We start from the raw sequence: 16130 nt of genomic DNA on the forward strand, positions 1-16130 counted from the left end.
GGACACAAGGATGAGCAGGTCTCAGGGGTCAAGCCTGTGGTTTTAATAGTCCTGAACTGGTTTTATTGGCCTTGGAGGACCTGAGAATAGCTGCTGCACTGAGAGAAGGGTATCCCCGTTTACTACAGCTAGGTTCTGAGTCTGTGTGAATGGGTGCATGCGTCAAACCCTGCTTTTCTGTGTAGAAGAAGGTGAAGATGCTCTTACTTTTCAAGGCTTGAATAAGAGCCTTTCCGTCCTTGATGAGCTCCTTGATGAACTTGTTGGTTTTGTCCAGCTCCAGTTCGTGAGATTTGAGCCTTTCTCTAAACTGAGGGCTGTCCAGATAACAGTCGCTGAACTCCAGAGCGGGTAGTCCCATCCTTCCACTTCAGCCCAAAAGCCACAGCGTCCAAAAACAAAGCCGAAAAACGTCCAACCGTGGCCGGCGCGGTCTAAGAGGAGAGGCTAAAATCAGACGTTAATCGCCGTGTTAATCACATAACGACACGGCGGCTCTGCTTTCTGAAAAAAAACCCGCGAAATGCTTTCAGCTAACAACACAAACAACTACAAGCGTGACCCGACCGCATCTCACAGCCTCTGTATACTCTTCCCTGCAGCGCTGTGTAAGTGTCTGCGGCGGGAAAGGTGCGAAAATAACCCGCAGCTCGAGTGCAGACCTGTGCACCTCTCACTCGGCAACGTCACGCCGCTCCGGGGGGAGGGGGATGCGGAGGGCGGCCGAGACAAAACCCCGTAACGGAGGAGGATTCTACCTCGACTTTAAACAGAGCCACCCTCGGGTCGAGTGCCAAATAACCCCCATACACACTCTCACTCCGCGGCTATTCCGTTGTCACCTCCACCACACTAGTGTTCTATTGAGGGAGCATACAGTCGTTTGAGAAGCGTCCCCGTAGCAACCTACCACAAAACAGACAATCCGCTGATTGAAAGCGCCCTTGGCCAATAGCGGGGCGGGACTGCGCAACGTACAGCGTGGTGGGCGTGTCCATAAGAGACAAACAAACGGTCCGATTGGTCGAGAGCAGGGCCGTCACAATTGAGTGGGCATTGAGCGGGGATTTCGTCTCTACTCCAAGGGGGAGTCCACTGACCAGCGTCTGAAATTCAGACGTCCATTTTTTTCCTTTTCGTTTCTGCATTCTGCTAGTGTTCAGTTAGGCTTTTAGTTTATTGAATGTAACTATTCTGACTCACAGATAGTTGTTTATGTTGTATTTACATTACTAGATAATGCGAACATAGGCTAGGTTAGTTAAAACCGTTTATGTGTTCAGTGAAACTGGTACTTTTCTTTGACAAAACGATGAGTAGATGAGTTAATGACAGAACTTAAGTGCATCAAATGGCATGGTCCAGTTCTCCAAATGAACAATACAAACAGGCTACAGTAACTTCCCCCTCTCGATCTGAAAGCAGAATAGAGAAAACAATGAACTTCTCTTAACACAAATGCGAATGCGTTTCAATTTGGTGCCCTATAACTTAGCCAAAATCGGCTGAGTAATGACCACACACACAAGTGACACTTTCACACACTCACAAAGTTAATCACACATTTGGACAATTCACACAACCAATCCACCTACTAACGTGTGTTTGGACTGTGGGAGGAAACCCATGCAGATACAGGGAGAACACATCACACTTCTTCAACACAGAGACCCAAGTCAGGCGGGAACCCCCCTGGAGCCATGTCTGGATTTTAGCAGTGACCTATTTACAGATTAAAAGCATTTATGAACGTTACAAAACGCAGGGAGCACAGCTGGAGCAGTCTCCTGAATAAGCCACACTCAAGCATCATCACTTCTTTGGACAGTGACATGGAAATTAAACTTGGAGGAGCCATTTAAAACATTTGCTATTCTTTCTGTGCAAAAAGTGACAGAAGTCGCACTCACAGTAAATGGCTTGTCCGTAAATATCCCTAAGAAATTTTCATAATTACACTTGAAGCATGCATAAACACAGCATTTTGAGAGGGCGAGGGGGGTGGGGGTATACAGTGTATGGCCAAGTCCAGTGAGTCACGTCGGGAGAATGTATTACCACTGAGTCGGCACGGCTTTCTCTCAGCATCGTCTCTGCCCAGAGAGTCTCAGGCTTTTTGACCCAGCTCCAGCAGCCACAGAGATGAAGACCCAGTGGACTCGTGAGCCTCGGGAGCTGTTCGCAGCAACACTTTGGGCAGCAATTCCTGCAACATGTTAAACTGTACAGAACATTTAGTGTCATCTTCCATCCGTGTAATCTCAGTATCATACTGAGAGACAGAGAAAGAAAGAGAGAGGAAACGAGAGAGAGAAAGCACAATAGAAAAGAGAAAGACATTGAAAGCATGAGAGAGAGAGCTCATGAGAAACCACAAGAAGGTATCTGAGAGAGAAAGGAAGCACAGAAGTAAGAGAAAGATAAATAAAGAGAAATCAAGGGAGATCACACACAAGAGAGGGAAAAAAATAGAGAGAAAAAGCATGAGAGAGAGAGACAGAAGAAAGAGAGATAGCCTATGGCCATTTACTGACATGGTGATAAATGTGTTGAATTTCCCTTCTTATTAATTTCATTATTCGCAGCAGTTCCTGTCCCTGAGCATCTCTCTGAACTAAAGCAGCTACCTGAGTAAAGTGTTTCCTCTTTACTCCTAAACATTAGTGGGTAATTGTCTGTAGTGGTCACCAAAAACTACCCCCTACCTCCGTAACTCATTATTCATGCTCAGGTTTCCTCCCACAGTCCAAACACGTGGTGGATTAGCTGTGTGTAACCTCCACAGGTGTGAATGACTGGGTGAGTGTGTGATGTCTGGAGATGTTCAGGGTGTGTCCTTGCCTTTGAACCCAATACTCTGGTTAGGGTCTAGCCCCCGGGACACTGATCATGTTTATTCTCTGAGAATAAGAAGCTAGAAAAATCTTTGTTAAAGAAATATGTGTGTGTGTGTGTGTGTGTGTGTGTGTGTGTCTGTCTGTTAAATAATAAAAACCAGTACAAATATTTGTGATTCAGAGTATGAGCTGAGATCATGTCCACTGACTGACCTGCCTTATCCCTCTACAGTGAGCTCTGTCGCCACCAAGTGGTCAAAGTCATAACTTGTGTTTTAAATGATATTTTAGATATTGGAGTATTTTACAAGACGCTTCTCCAAAGGGGAAGTTAATGTGGAAAACAGTGTTCCCAGAGAGTAAATAATTCAGTAAATAATTCAGAATGCAGCAGATCGCCGTGAATTACTAAAGCAACATTTTGGCAAGACTATGGACCAAATCCCTCCAGGTCCTGCAGCAGATTCAAGAGCAGAGAACTGACCGAATATGTGAATGTTCTTGCCAGAGACATTTTTGGGTCTAACGCAATTAAAAGTTGATACACATATAATATGATATTACACCGTATTTTAAATCAAAATAAATAAATAAATAAATAAATAATAAAGCAATTTAAAAGCAACGTCAACGTTTCTGGAAAACTACTGTTCTCACAGCACCACCCCCACCCGTTCTTGCTTGACCTTATCTTCCACTGCTGAAGTTACGCAATTAAAAGTTGATACAGAGAGCGGAGATCAAAATGTGACTACATACATTTTCCTCAATTTAATATTCATAGCTAATCCCAGTTTAAAGTTTCCTTTACATGAACAGAAGCAATAGCTGTTAATCTTATTTAATAATTAAAAAATAATAATAATGATAATGATAATAATAATTAATTCATTGTCTGTAAGTGCTTATCCAGTTCAGGGTCGCGGTGCGTCCAGAGCCTACCTGGAATTATTGGGCGCCAGTCCTTCACGGGGCAACACACACACTCACTCATTCACTCACACACTCAAACCTACGAACACTTTTGAGTCGCCAATCCACCAGGAGGAAACCCACGCAGACACAGGGAGAACACACCACACTCCTCACAGACAGTCACCCGGAGGAAACCCACGCAGACACATGGAGAACACACCACACTCCTCACAGACAGTCACCCGGAGGAAACCCACGCAGACACAGGGAGAACACACCACACTCCTCACAGACAGTCACCCGGAGGAAACCCACGCAGACACAGGGAGAACACACCACACTCCTCACAGACAGTCACCCGGAGGAAACCCACGCAGACACAGGGAGAACACACCACACTCCTCACAGACAGTCACCCGGAGGAAACCCACGCAGACACAGGGAGAACACACCACACTCCTCACAGACAGTCACCCGGAGGAAACCCACACAGACACAGGGAGAACACACCACACTCCTCACAGACAGTTACCCGGAGGAAACCCACGCAGACACAGGGAGAACACACCACACTCCTCACAGACAGTCACCCGGAGGAAACCCAAGCAGACATAGGGAGAACACACCAAACTCCTCACAGACAGTCACCCGGAGGAAACCCACTCAGACACAGGGAGAACACACCACACTCCTCACAGACAGTCACCTGGAGGAAACACATGCAGACACAGGGAGAACACACCACACTCCTCACAGACAGTCACCCGGAGGAAACCCAAGCAGACATAGGGAGAACACACCAAACTCCTCACAGACAGTCACCCGGAGGAAACCCACTCAGACACAGGGAGAACACACCACACTCCTCACAGACAGTCACCTGGAGGAAACACATGCAGACACAGGGAGAACACACCACACTCCTCACAGACAGTCACCCGGAGGAAACCCACGCAGACACAGGGAGAACACACCAAACTCCTCACAGACAGTCACCCGGAGGAAACCCACACAGACACAGGGAGAACACACAACACTCCTCACAGACAGTCACCCGGAGGAAACCCACGCAGAAACAGGGAGAACACACCACACTCCTCACAGACAGTCACCCGGAGGAAACCCACGCAGACACATGGAGAACACACCACACTCCTCACAGACAGTCACCCGGAGGAAACCCACGCAGACACATGGAGAACACACCACACTCCCCACAGACAGTCACCCGGAGGAAACCCACGCAGACACATGGAGAACACACCACACTCCTCACAGACAGTCACCCGGAGGAAACCCACGCAGACACATGGAGAACACACCACACTCCTCACAGACAGTCACCCGGAGGAAACCCACGCAGACACAGGGAGAACACACCAAACTCCTCACAGACAGTCACCCGGAGGAAACCCACACAGACACAGGGAGAACACACCACACTCCTCACAGACAGTTACCCGGAGGAAACCCACGCAGACACAGGGAGAACACACCACACTCCTCACAGACAGTCACCCGGAGGAAACCCAAGCAGACATAGGGAGAACACACCAAACTCCTCACAGACAGTCACCCGGAGGAAACCCACTCAGACACAGGGAGAACACACCACACTCCTCACAGACAGTCACCTGGAGGAAACACATGCAGACACAGGGAGAACACACCACACTCCTCACAGACAGTCACCCGGAGGAAACCCACACAGACACAGGGAGAACACACCACACTCCTCACAGACAGTTACCCGGAGGAAACCCACGCAGACACAGGGAGAACACACCACACTCCTCACAGACAGTCACCCGGAGGAAACCCAAGCAGACATAGGGAGAACACACCAAACTCCTCACAGACAGTCACCCGGAGGAAACCCACTCAGACACAGGGAGAACACACCACACTCCTCACAGACAGTCACCTGGAGGAAACACATGCAGACACAGGGAGAACACACCACACTCCTCACAGACAGTCACCCAGAGGAAACCCACGCAGACACAGGGAGAACACAACAAACTCCTCACAGACAGTTACCCGGAGGAAACCCACGCAGAAACAGGGAGAACACACCACACTCCTCACAGACAGTCACCCGGAGGAAACCCACGCAGACACATGGAGAACACACCACACTCCCCACAGACAGTCACCCGGAGGAAACCCACGCAGACACATGGAGAACACACCACACTCCTCACAGACAGTCACCCGGAGGAAACCCACGCAGACACATGGAGAACACACCACACTCCTCACAGACAGTCACCCGGAGGAAACCCACGCAGACACAGGGAGAACACACCACACTCCTCACAGACAGTCACCCGGAGGAAACCCACACAGACACAGGGAGAACACACCACACTCCTCACAGACAGTTACCCGGAGGAAACCCACGCAGACACAGGGAGAACACACCACACTCCTCACAGACAGTCACCTGGAGGAAACCCAAGCAGACATAGGGAGAACACACCAAACTCCTCACAGACAGTCACCCGGAGGAAACCCACTCAGACACAGGGAGAACACACCACACTCCTCACAGACAGTCACCTGGAGGAAACACATGCAGACACAGGGAGAACACACCACACTCCTCACAGACAGTCACCCGGAGGAAACCCACACAGACACAGGGAGAACACACCACACTCCTCACAGACAGTTACCCGGAGGAAACCCACGCAGACACAGGGAGAACACACCACACTCCTCACAGACAGTCACCCGGAGGAAACCCAAGCAGACATAGGGAGAACACACCAAACTCCTCACAGACAGTCACCCGGAGGAAACCCACTCAGACACAGGGAGAACACACCACACTCCTCACAGACAGTCACCTGGAGGAAACACATGCAGACACAGGGAGAACACACCACACTCCTCACAGACAGTCACCCAGAGGAAACCCACGCAGACACAGGGAGAACACAACAAACTCCTCACAGACAGTCACCCGGAGGAAACCCACGCAGACACAGGGAGAACACACCACACTCCTCACAGACAGTCACCCGGAGGAAACCCACACAGACACAGGGAGAACACACCACACTCCTCACAGACAGTCACCCGGAGGAAACCCACGCAGACACATGGAGAAAACACCACACTCCCCACAGACAGTCACCCGGAGGAAACCCACACAGACACATGGAGAACACACCACACTCCTCACAGACAGTCACCCGGAGGAAACCCACGCAGACACATGGAGAACACACCACACTCCTCACAGACAGTCACCCGGAGGAAACCCACGCAGACACAGGGAGAACACACCACACTCCTCACAGACAGTCACCCGGAGGAAACCCACACAGACACAGGGAGAACACACCACACTCCTCACAGACAGTTACCCGGAGGAAACCCACGCAGACACAGGGAGAACACACCACACTCCTCACAGACAGTCACCCGGAGGAAATCCACGCAGACACAGGGAGAACACACCAAACTCCTCACAGACAGTCACCCGGAGGAAACCCATGCAGACACAGGGAGAACACACCACACTCCTCACAGACAGTCACCCGGAGGAAACCCACGCAGACAACAGGGAGAACACACCACACTCCTCACAGACAGTTACCTGGAGGAAACCCATGCAGACACAGGGAGAACACACCAAACTCCTCACAGACAGTTACCCGGAGGAAACCCACGCAGACACAGGGAAAACACACCACACTCCTCACAGACAGTCACCCGGAGGAAACCCACGCAGACATAGGGAAAACACACCAAACTCCTCACAGACAGTCACCTGGAGGAAACCCACACAGACACAGGGAGAACACACCACACTCCTCACAGATAGTCACCCGAAGGAAACCCACGCAGACACAGGGAGAACACACCACACTCCTCACAGACAGTCACCCGGAGGAAACCCATGCAGACACAGGGAGAACACACCACACTCCTCACAGACAGTTACCCGGAGGAAACCCACGCAGACACAGGGAGATCACACCACACTCCTCACAGACAGTTACCCGGAGGAAACCCACGCAGACACAGGGAGCACACACCACACTCCTCACAGACAGTTACCCGGAGGAAACCCACGCAGACACAGGGAGAACACACCACACTCCTCACAGACAGTCACCCGGAGGAAAACCACGCAGACACAGGGAGAACACACCAAACTCCTCACAGACCCCAGGTCCCTGGAGCTGTGTGACTGCGACAATACCTGCTGCGACAATACCCACAATACCCACACGACACCAATAATAATAATAATAATAATAATAATAATAATAATAAAACAATTTAAAAGCAACGTTAACGATTCTGGAAAACTACTCTTCTCACAGCACCACCCCCCACCCGTTCTTGTTCAGAAGCTCTGTGTCTTTTAAGGTGGAATGGTGTGTTTGAAGTTTTTAAAAAGAGTTTGAAATACCACAGAAAGCCATTTGTAATTTGAGTTGTTTCCTTTTGTAGCACATTTAGTCTGCAAACTCTCCCAAATTTGCTAATTTGTCAGTTCCAACTTAAATAATGTGTAACAGCAAAAATATGTAATTATTACCCAAATACTGAAAGTTGCTTTTCAACTTTCAGAGAGCTCCTCACCGTCCAAACACACCCAGGTGCTGTTTCCTTAGCTCAGGCAAAAAAAAATCACTAACATCACCTTAAAAGAAACACTAGGTAAGATTTGGTGTTTTTTGCACCTGGGCTCCCCCTACAGTTGCAGAGTATAATTCACATATACATCCCTTTCCTGAAATCCAAGGGGAGGGGGAGTTCTATACACTCACCCAGTCACACACTCACACCTGTGGACATCTTCACACACCCATTCCTTGCTTTTCTTTCTTGATGTTGTCTTCCACTGCCAAAGTTACGTAGGGACCAAACCATGATGTGTACACTTTGTAGAGTGTTGATTGGGCAGATTTATGAATCATGGCAAAATTCAGGCATCCAGCACAGACTAGGCGTTTGTAAAATCTCCAAGCTACGCCAGAGATCACATTTGTTTTTATCTGACTTGACAGCTCCTTGGATTGGTGGCTGAGGGTAGAATCCAGCAGGAGCTGGACAGTGCAACAAGGAGCGAAAAACTCTGATCTGTCTGAGCTGATGCATGGAGCTGTGTTCAGTCCTCAGAAAAACATCAACATGTGAATACACAATGAATAAAGAAAGCCTGACGTTATCCGCACCGTTGTTGTGGTTTCCATTGGTTTCCAAAGCTAGCAGTTCCCATTAGAGATGGAGTCTTCTCCACTTCGTGGGGGAGCCATTGTAGTGGAAAATGAACCAGGTACCAGGGACTGAAATGTGGGTAGAGTCGAGTAGAGTAGGTACTATGTGGTGGAAAAGTGCCTCTAGTCAAGTCTGTCTCAAGACCATTGACACAGATAGTGTCCCCAAATGGGTCTGTTATGTAGGACAGCAGTTATACAGACAGGTTGACCTTAGGTTAGGTGAAGTGTCTGCAGTAAGGCTTCTTTGCGTGCCCTGTTGCCATGGCAACACTGAAATGGATTAAGCAGGAATGATGATAATGATGATGATGTTACTGATAATAGCTAAAATTTCACAGTCTCTAGAGACATCATTTGTAGAACTGCTCGTCTTCTTAATATGTTTAAGACCATGGCTGTTTCTCAATACAAAGTACGTCAGGTTCGAACAGCCGGACTTGGTTCGACTTGCATGTACAAACTCCCGAGGACGCTGTGGTCGTCATGTAATTGGAACGTATTTGATGAGTCACTGTCTCCGTGGTGCGAAAAAATGAATAGCGCTGAGGTTGGTGTGAAATGCATTCTGGGATATCTGACTCTCTTAGTCTACAGAAGGTATGTCCCAGTGCATCCTCGATATTACACTGTACTTGGCTAAATGTGGTCTTTTAAATGGAACGGTACTTGGGCTGAGACTGATGACGTTTCCCAAGAACACGAGGACACAAGTACAGACAAGAACACCTAATGAGAAATGACTCATAACTTGGAGCAGAGGTGGGGATAATACACAGTTCTATACAGTGAATAGCCCTATTCCATCAATGACTGATGAGAAGATGTGTCCAAACTTTTGACTGGTACTTTATGTCCAGTGTTTTCACATTTATCTAGTAGCTTACTGGTTACTGCAATGTTATGAGGGCAAGATAAAGCTTTCAGAAACTCTGGGACACACATTCAGTGATGTCCCTGTGGTCCTCAAGTGTTTCAGGGCTTTCAAAATCAGAGCCCCAGCTGGGGTTCATCAAGTCTTTGCTTGCAACCAAGCAGCACCTAGCCACAAATCCTACATAAACCTACATAAAGATTTCATTATTTGTGATTGCATTATGTACTGTGATTGGAGAGATTCAGACAAGGACGTGGGGCAATCCTGTAATCTTTGTACAACACACAAAAAAAAGAACGGCTTAATTATTGATGTAGGCAGCACACAAAATACTGACTTGGGGTCTTGTTTCACAGTGTGTGGGTTGGTAGGCTTCAGATTCCCAAATGAATGCATACATGCACTGAATAAGTTATTTTGTTTTTCATATTATGATCCCCTATAAATTAAATACAAATTAACCAATAGACAGGAAGTAATATAGCCACTACATATATATGTGTGTGTGTGTGGGTGTTTGTGTGTGTTTTTCTTTAGACAGCCATATTCTATATTAATTGTAGATTAAGTGAAAGGAATGTAATGTAACTTTTTTAAAAAAGGACTTTAAAACCACTGTTGTACCATTAAAAGTATGTTTACACTGTTTCCACCTTTAGTGAACAATAAAGTACAGTAAAAATACAGTGTAAACTATACATTAATATTAATATTATTATTATTATTATTAGGCGGCACAGTGGCGCAGCAGGTAGTGTCACAGTCACACAGCTCCAAGTCCCGCTCCGGGTGACTGTCTGTGAGGAGTGTGGTGTGTTCTCCCTGTGTCCGCGTGGGTTTCCTCCGGGTGACTGTCTGTGAGGAGTGTGGTGTGTTCTCCCTGTGTCCGCGTGGGTTTCCTCCGGGTGACTGTCTGTGAGGAGTGTGGTGAGTTCTCCCTGTGTCCGCGTGGGTTTCCTCCGGGTGACTGTCTGTGAGGAGTGTGGTGTGTTCTCCCTGTGTCCGCGTGGGTTTCCTCCGGGTGACTGTCTGTGAGGAGTGTGGTGTGTTCTCCCTGTGTCCGCGTGGGTTTCCTCCGGGTGACTGTCTGTGAGGTGTGTGGTGTGTTCTCCCTGTGTCTGCGTGGGTTTCCTCCGGGTGACTGTCTGTGAGGAGTGTGGTGTGTTCTCCCTGTGTCTGCGTGGGTTTCCTCCGGGTGACTGTCTGTGAGGAGTGTGGTGTGTTCTCCCTGTGTCTGCGTGGGTTTCCTCCGGGTGACTGTCTGTGAGGAGTGTGGTGTGTACTCCCGTGTCTGCGTGGGTTTCCTCCGGGTGACTGTCTGTGAGGAGTGTGGTGTGTTCTCCCTGTGTCTGCGTGGGTTTCCTCCGGGTGACTGTCTGTGAGGAGTGTGGTGTGTTCTCCCTGTGTCTGCGTGGGTTTCCTCCGGGTGACTGTCTGTGAGGAGTGTGGTGTGTTCTCCCTGTGTATGTATGGGTTTCCTCCGGATGCTCCGGTTTCCTCCCACAGTCCAAAAACACACGTTGGTAGGTGGATTGGCGACTCAAAAAAAGTGTCCATAGGTGTGAGTGAATGTGTGAGTGTGTGTTGCTCTGTGAAGGACTGGCGCCCCCTCCAGGGTGTTTTCCTGTCTTGTGCCTAGTGATATAGGGTAGGCTCCGGACCCTCCAGGACCCTGAAATAGATTAGCGGTTTCAGATCATGAATGAATGAATTATTATTAATATTAAGAGAGGAAAATCAGGTTGACTTCAAAATATATATATATGTATATATATATTTATATATATGCCAGCAATATATCAGAACATGTTAAAAAGGAAAACTGTCTTTAAAAAAAACTACAATGGCTGGCATCGATTTACTGTCTTCTTTTTTTATCAAGTTTATGAATAAGCCGTTTCAGTGCAATTTCTAGGTCTTTATTCATGAAATTGTTCTTATTAAAATTAGTGGACCTGGATCATTTACAGTTAGGCCTCCCTTCCTATGAGGGTGTATTATGCAGTCTCCTTTCCCGTACACACACTCTCATGCACTCACACACAGCAGTATATTTAGAGCTGATTACGCCCCACTGGAAAGGATCCAGTGACATTTCTACAGTCTCTCTTGCTGCATAAAACAGCACAGAGTCTGGAGGACTGGACTCAAAACTGCCACCTGTTTACTTAAGAGGGTTGGTCTCAGAGCAGTGAAAAAAGAGCCCCTTCCAGAGAAGATGAAGGATTCATTGGGACTGTTGTCACAGGTAGGCCTTCCAAACCAATTTGCACCCATCTGATGGGTGTCATTTTCACTACTCGGCTCTGTCTGGCACTAGGGTTTCATTTCCAGTAACAGCGTCTCTCCTCTGCTGCCTTATGGAAACGTGCCTTGTTGTAGGTAGGCTTCATATTGTTTCTGTGGACTCTCTCTCTCTCTCTCACACACACACACACACAGACACACTTCCATTTTCCGAGGTCCAGGGGCTTGATAGTTTCCCAAGACACTCCGAATGTGGAGTCTAAGCCAGGGCCGGAGATGTGAATGATAAGATGAGGACCACTCACCATGACTACTGTTCAGTCTTAAATGAAGCAGGCCTGAAGAATGATTATGTGGACTCTTTTCTACAATCAGACTAAATGAGCCTTACAAGAGTTCCTCTTGGAATTACGGGACTATAAACTGACAATTATTTATGGAGCCCTACTTCAGAATTGTGTAACTTTTTATGAATCAGCAGGGTGCCCTCAGGGCTTTATGGGAAGCTTAAATTAATTCTATGAAAAACCAAACCCCAAAGGCATGATTTTTAGTTCATTTTAATTTAACAAAGCCCACTTTTTAATAATTCTACACTTTTTGATTGAAGATTTTGAATATATATATATATATTGTGCTCAACACTAAATCTAAATAAGTGGCCAATGAGTGAAAATTAAAAGTAGAAGGCAGATGAAGTAGAAGTTTGTTTTGAACGCTGTGTCAGGAATGAATCCTATATTTCCTATATTATTCACTATATAGTGCACTATTATGGGGAAGTAAATAGAGGAGGGGAATGATTGACCTCGTACACTACCTCATGTAGGTTTTTATCAAATATAGCTGTGCATTATGGGTATCCGTTATCCACTAATACACATGGGTTGTACCATTTATTCGGACACTTACAAAATGGCGGACCCCCAGAATAATGCACTATATTGTGAATAGGGCACCGTTTCTGACACAGAAAGTGATGTAAGTGGAAGGTGGGTGATTTTATTAAAGTGGCCAGTGACTGGAAGTGTAGTGTAGGTGTTTTCAGTAAAGTATCCAGTGATTGTAAGTGTAAAGTAGGGGTTTCCAGTAAAAAAAGGGCCTGTGTTTCTAATAAACTGCCAATTGTTATAAGGAGACAACTGGTGTTTTCAGTAAAGTGGCGGACTAATTTTGGAAGCGGGGCTGTTTACTCCTCTGCAGTGGGCGGGTGGGCGTGGTCAGTGGATGACTTACTTGCCTGTGTGTGCGTGTGCGTGTTTGTGTGTGTGAAATGCAGGGCCACTGGTAGGTAACGGACAGAGCGGAGTGCGGTGTCGCGAGCACGATGACGGAAAGCGCGCTCAACGAATCTCAGAGCGCACGCGCGTCCGGTTCGCTCCGGAGACTTTACTGTAAGAACGGCGGGCACCTGCTGAGGGTCCAGCCCAGCGGAGCGGTGGACGGAACCACACACAGTAACGACGCGTACGGTAAGAACACACACTAATCCTAACCCTAACCACAGCCTTACAGTCATTTTAATCTTAACATTAATCCTAACCCACTAAGGGTTAACCTCAACTTAAATCTAACAGGTCAAATAATAATAATAATGCTATTTCTATTAGTGTCTTGATTGTTATTATAATAATATAATACTATAATACAATTCTATAATTTTTTTTTTGTGATGTCATTTTATGTGATGTTATGGCATGGTATTTTGAGTTATAATGTAACCCCAAAAAAAAGTATTAGCAATTATTTCTAACATAACCCTAATTCTGCCATAATTAAAGCAGATAGCTGAGAAACATGCAAGGATGTTTCACTAAATAAGATTAACCTAAGCTCTTTCTGTCGCTCTCCTACAGCTGTTTTTAAGTTGAGAGCAGTGAATGTGGGAGTGGTAGCCATCAAAGGCCAGGAGTCTGGACGTTACCTGGCCATGGACAAAAGCGGGAAGCTTTATGGCACAGTGAGTGTTGAGAACGAAAGGAATTCTGTTTTAAAGCTGGGGAAACTGCAGTATCAGATACGTGGCATAATTGACAGGGTGGGGACTTCCTGACCTTAAAATAAAGCGAGCCAACAAAATTCCAGCAAACATGGTAGCGTTTCAACTTGTTTTAATGAGCTCCTGGTTCTTTAGCCCACCACAATGAACGAGGACTCGATCAAACCTATTTCTTTGTGTTTGTGTTGCAGTCCACACTGAACGACGAGTGTTATTTCATGGAAAAATATGAGGAGAACCACTACAACACGTACAGATCACACAAGTACCAGCAGCTCGGAGACTGGTATGTGGGAATTAAGAAGAACGGACAGACCAAAAACGGCCTCAAGACCCACAAAGGCCAGAATGCGGTTTACTTCCTCCCCATCCCGGTCCAGTGAATGCCACCACTCTGGCTCTCTCTCATGCTTACAGACTGAGGTTACTAATGCGAAATTTAATGCCATGTGAAAAGCAGAGGGTGGAAACATCTAAACCAACACTAAAGTGAAAGAATTGCTACTTGTGTAAAATAATGACTTTGCTAAAAAAGGGCTGTACAGCTAGCAACATAGAACTCAGAAAGCTTCTTTACTGTTTAAACCTGTCATCACATGAGGTACGACATGTGCATGTGTCCAAAAAGGCCACAGCGACGTAGAACCAGAGCTTTCTGTCCATCACTGTGTTTTCTGTCACTGTATAAACTAGCATGAGGCTGTCTTTGTTGTTGGATGCACTGCGACTGCTTCCAAGCCTAAGCACAAATTCATTCAGAACGCAGTTCATATCAGTAAGTGCTTCTTAATGATCTGTTTAATCAGAGTAAGAGCAGCTTATATGTGACATATTCAGGGAAATCCTCAGAAGAGAAAATACAATTTTAAAAATTAAATACATCAATATCTTACTTAAGTACATTGCATATTGTTCATTGTACTACCGACCTTTACATGTGACCAAAAGAACCAGACTTCATTGATGTATTCTACAGAATATGAAACTATTTATTCTTATTAATTTATTCTTTTTTCTCTTTGCTGTAAATAGTTGAGTATTCAAATAGAAACAGAGTTGTTTTAGTTCAATATAAACCAGTATAAGTATTTATATTAAGTGTATTGATATGCACAAAGCTTCATTTGCCTTAATATATCAATAAAATAACAGATGAACATTGGAAAATGCTCCACTTAATTTTTTCCAGTTAAGACACACTTCAAGGCATAACTCACATAAGCCCAGTTTAATGAACAGTTTTGTGTTGTTTCCATTTGGTGACGTGATTTAATGCTGACATCTTAAACTCCACAGAGTCTTAGAGAAAAACACTGAGAGCTGCCTCACACTCCTCGTGTCCACACATGGGATGGGGGTTATGTAAGAGATAAATGGCCAGCAATGGTGGTGGGAAATTATACCCCCACTGCAAACCAATCACCAGTGTGTGCTGAATCACAAGCAGAATTTAATTCCAAGAAGATTATCACACAAGTGTTGGGTTTTTTATTTATACACAACACACACACACATAAAGACCTAAAGACTCAAACAAACAGATACCCACCCACCCACACATTTTTCTATCTATCTATAGCTTTATTTGAAAACATTAAACAATGTTTTACCAGTGCCCCAAGCAGTGATAATTTCACCCCTATACATGAGTTTGCAAGTTTTTGTTTTTTTAATTAAATGCTGTTTATTTTCTGTCTAAACCTTTGCTGCTTGTGGCCAGAGTTTTTAGAAAATGGATTCCGTGGACAGCGCCTATCCTATATTTGCTTATACATTTATATAGGGATATAGTGTAATGGTATAATAATAGTGTATTCATTCATTCATTATCTGTAACCGCTTATCCAGTTCAGGCTCGCTGTGGGTCCAGAGCCTACTTGGAATCATTGGGCGCAAGGCGGGAATACACCCTGGAGAGGGCACCAGTCCTTCACAGGGCAACACACACCCATTCACACTTTTGAGTCACCAATCCACCTACCAACGTGTGTTTTGGACTGTGGGAAGAAACCAGA

At 46.1% G+C, this 16130-nt stretch overlaps 2 protein-coding genes across 4 annotated transcripts in view; one reads left to right on the forward strand and one right to left on the reverse strand.

Moving 5' to 3' along the window:
- LOC136668231 (rho GTPase-activating protein 26-like) overlaps nucleotides 1–832 on the reverse strand; it is a 115709-nt gene extending 114877 nt beyond the window's left edge. For all 3 annotated transcript variants that reach the window (XM_066645608.1, XM_066645609.1, XM_066645607.1), the window contains exon 1: nucleotides 208–832. In XM_066645608.1, coding sequence (XP_066501705.1) covers nucleotides 208–361 — 154 coding nt within the window. In that variant the 5' untranslated portion in view covers nucleotides 362–832. The remainder of the gene's footprint in view (nucleotides 1–207) is intronic.
- A 12253-nt stretch (nucleotides 833–13085) lies between these two features.
- fgf1b (fibroblast growth factor 1b) lies at nucleotides 13086–15269 on the forward strand. The gene is made up of 4 exons (XM_066646398.1): nucleotides 13086–13108; nucleotides 13396–13588; nucleotides 13973–14076; nucleotides 14307–15269. The coding sequence occupies exons 2-4, from the start codon at nucleotides 13444–13446 to the stop codon at nucleotides 14496–14498; spliced, it is 441 nt and encodes a 146-aa protein (XP_066502495.1). The 5' UTR covers nucleotides 13086–13108; nucleotides 13396–13443; the 3' UTR covers nucleotides 14499–15269.
- The last annotated feature ends 861 nt before the right edge of the window (nucleotides 15270–16130 follow it).

The sequence above is a fragment of the Hoplias malabaricus genome, chromosome 15 (assembly GCF_029633855.1).
Source record: "Hoplias malabaricus isolate fHopMal1 chromosome 15, fHopMal1.hap1, whole genome shotgun sequence".
Classification (NCBI taxonomy): Eukaryota; Metazoa; Chordata; class Actinopteri; order Characiformes; family Erythrinidae; genus Hoplias; species Hoplias malabaricus.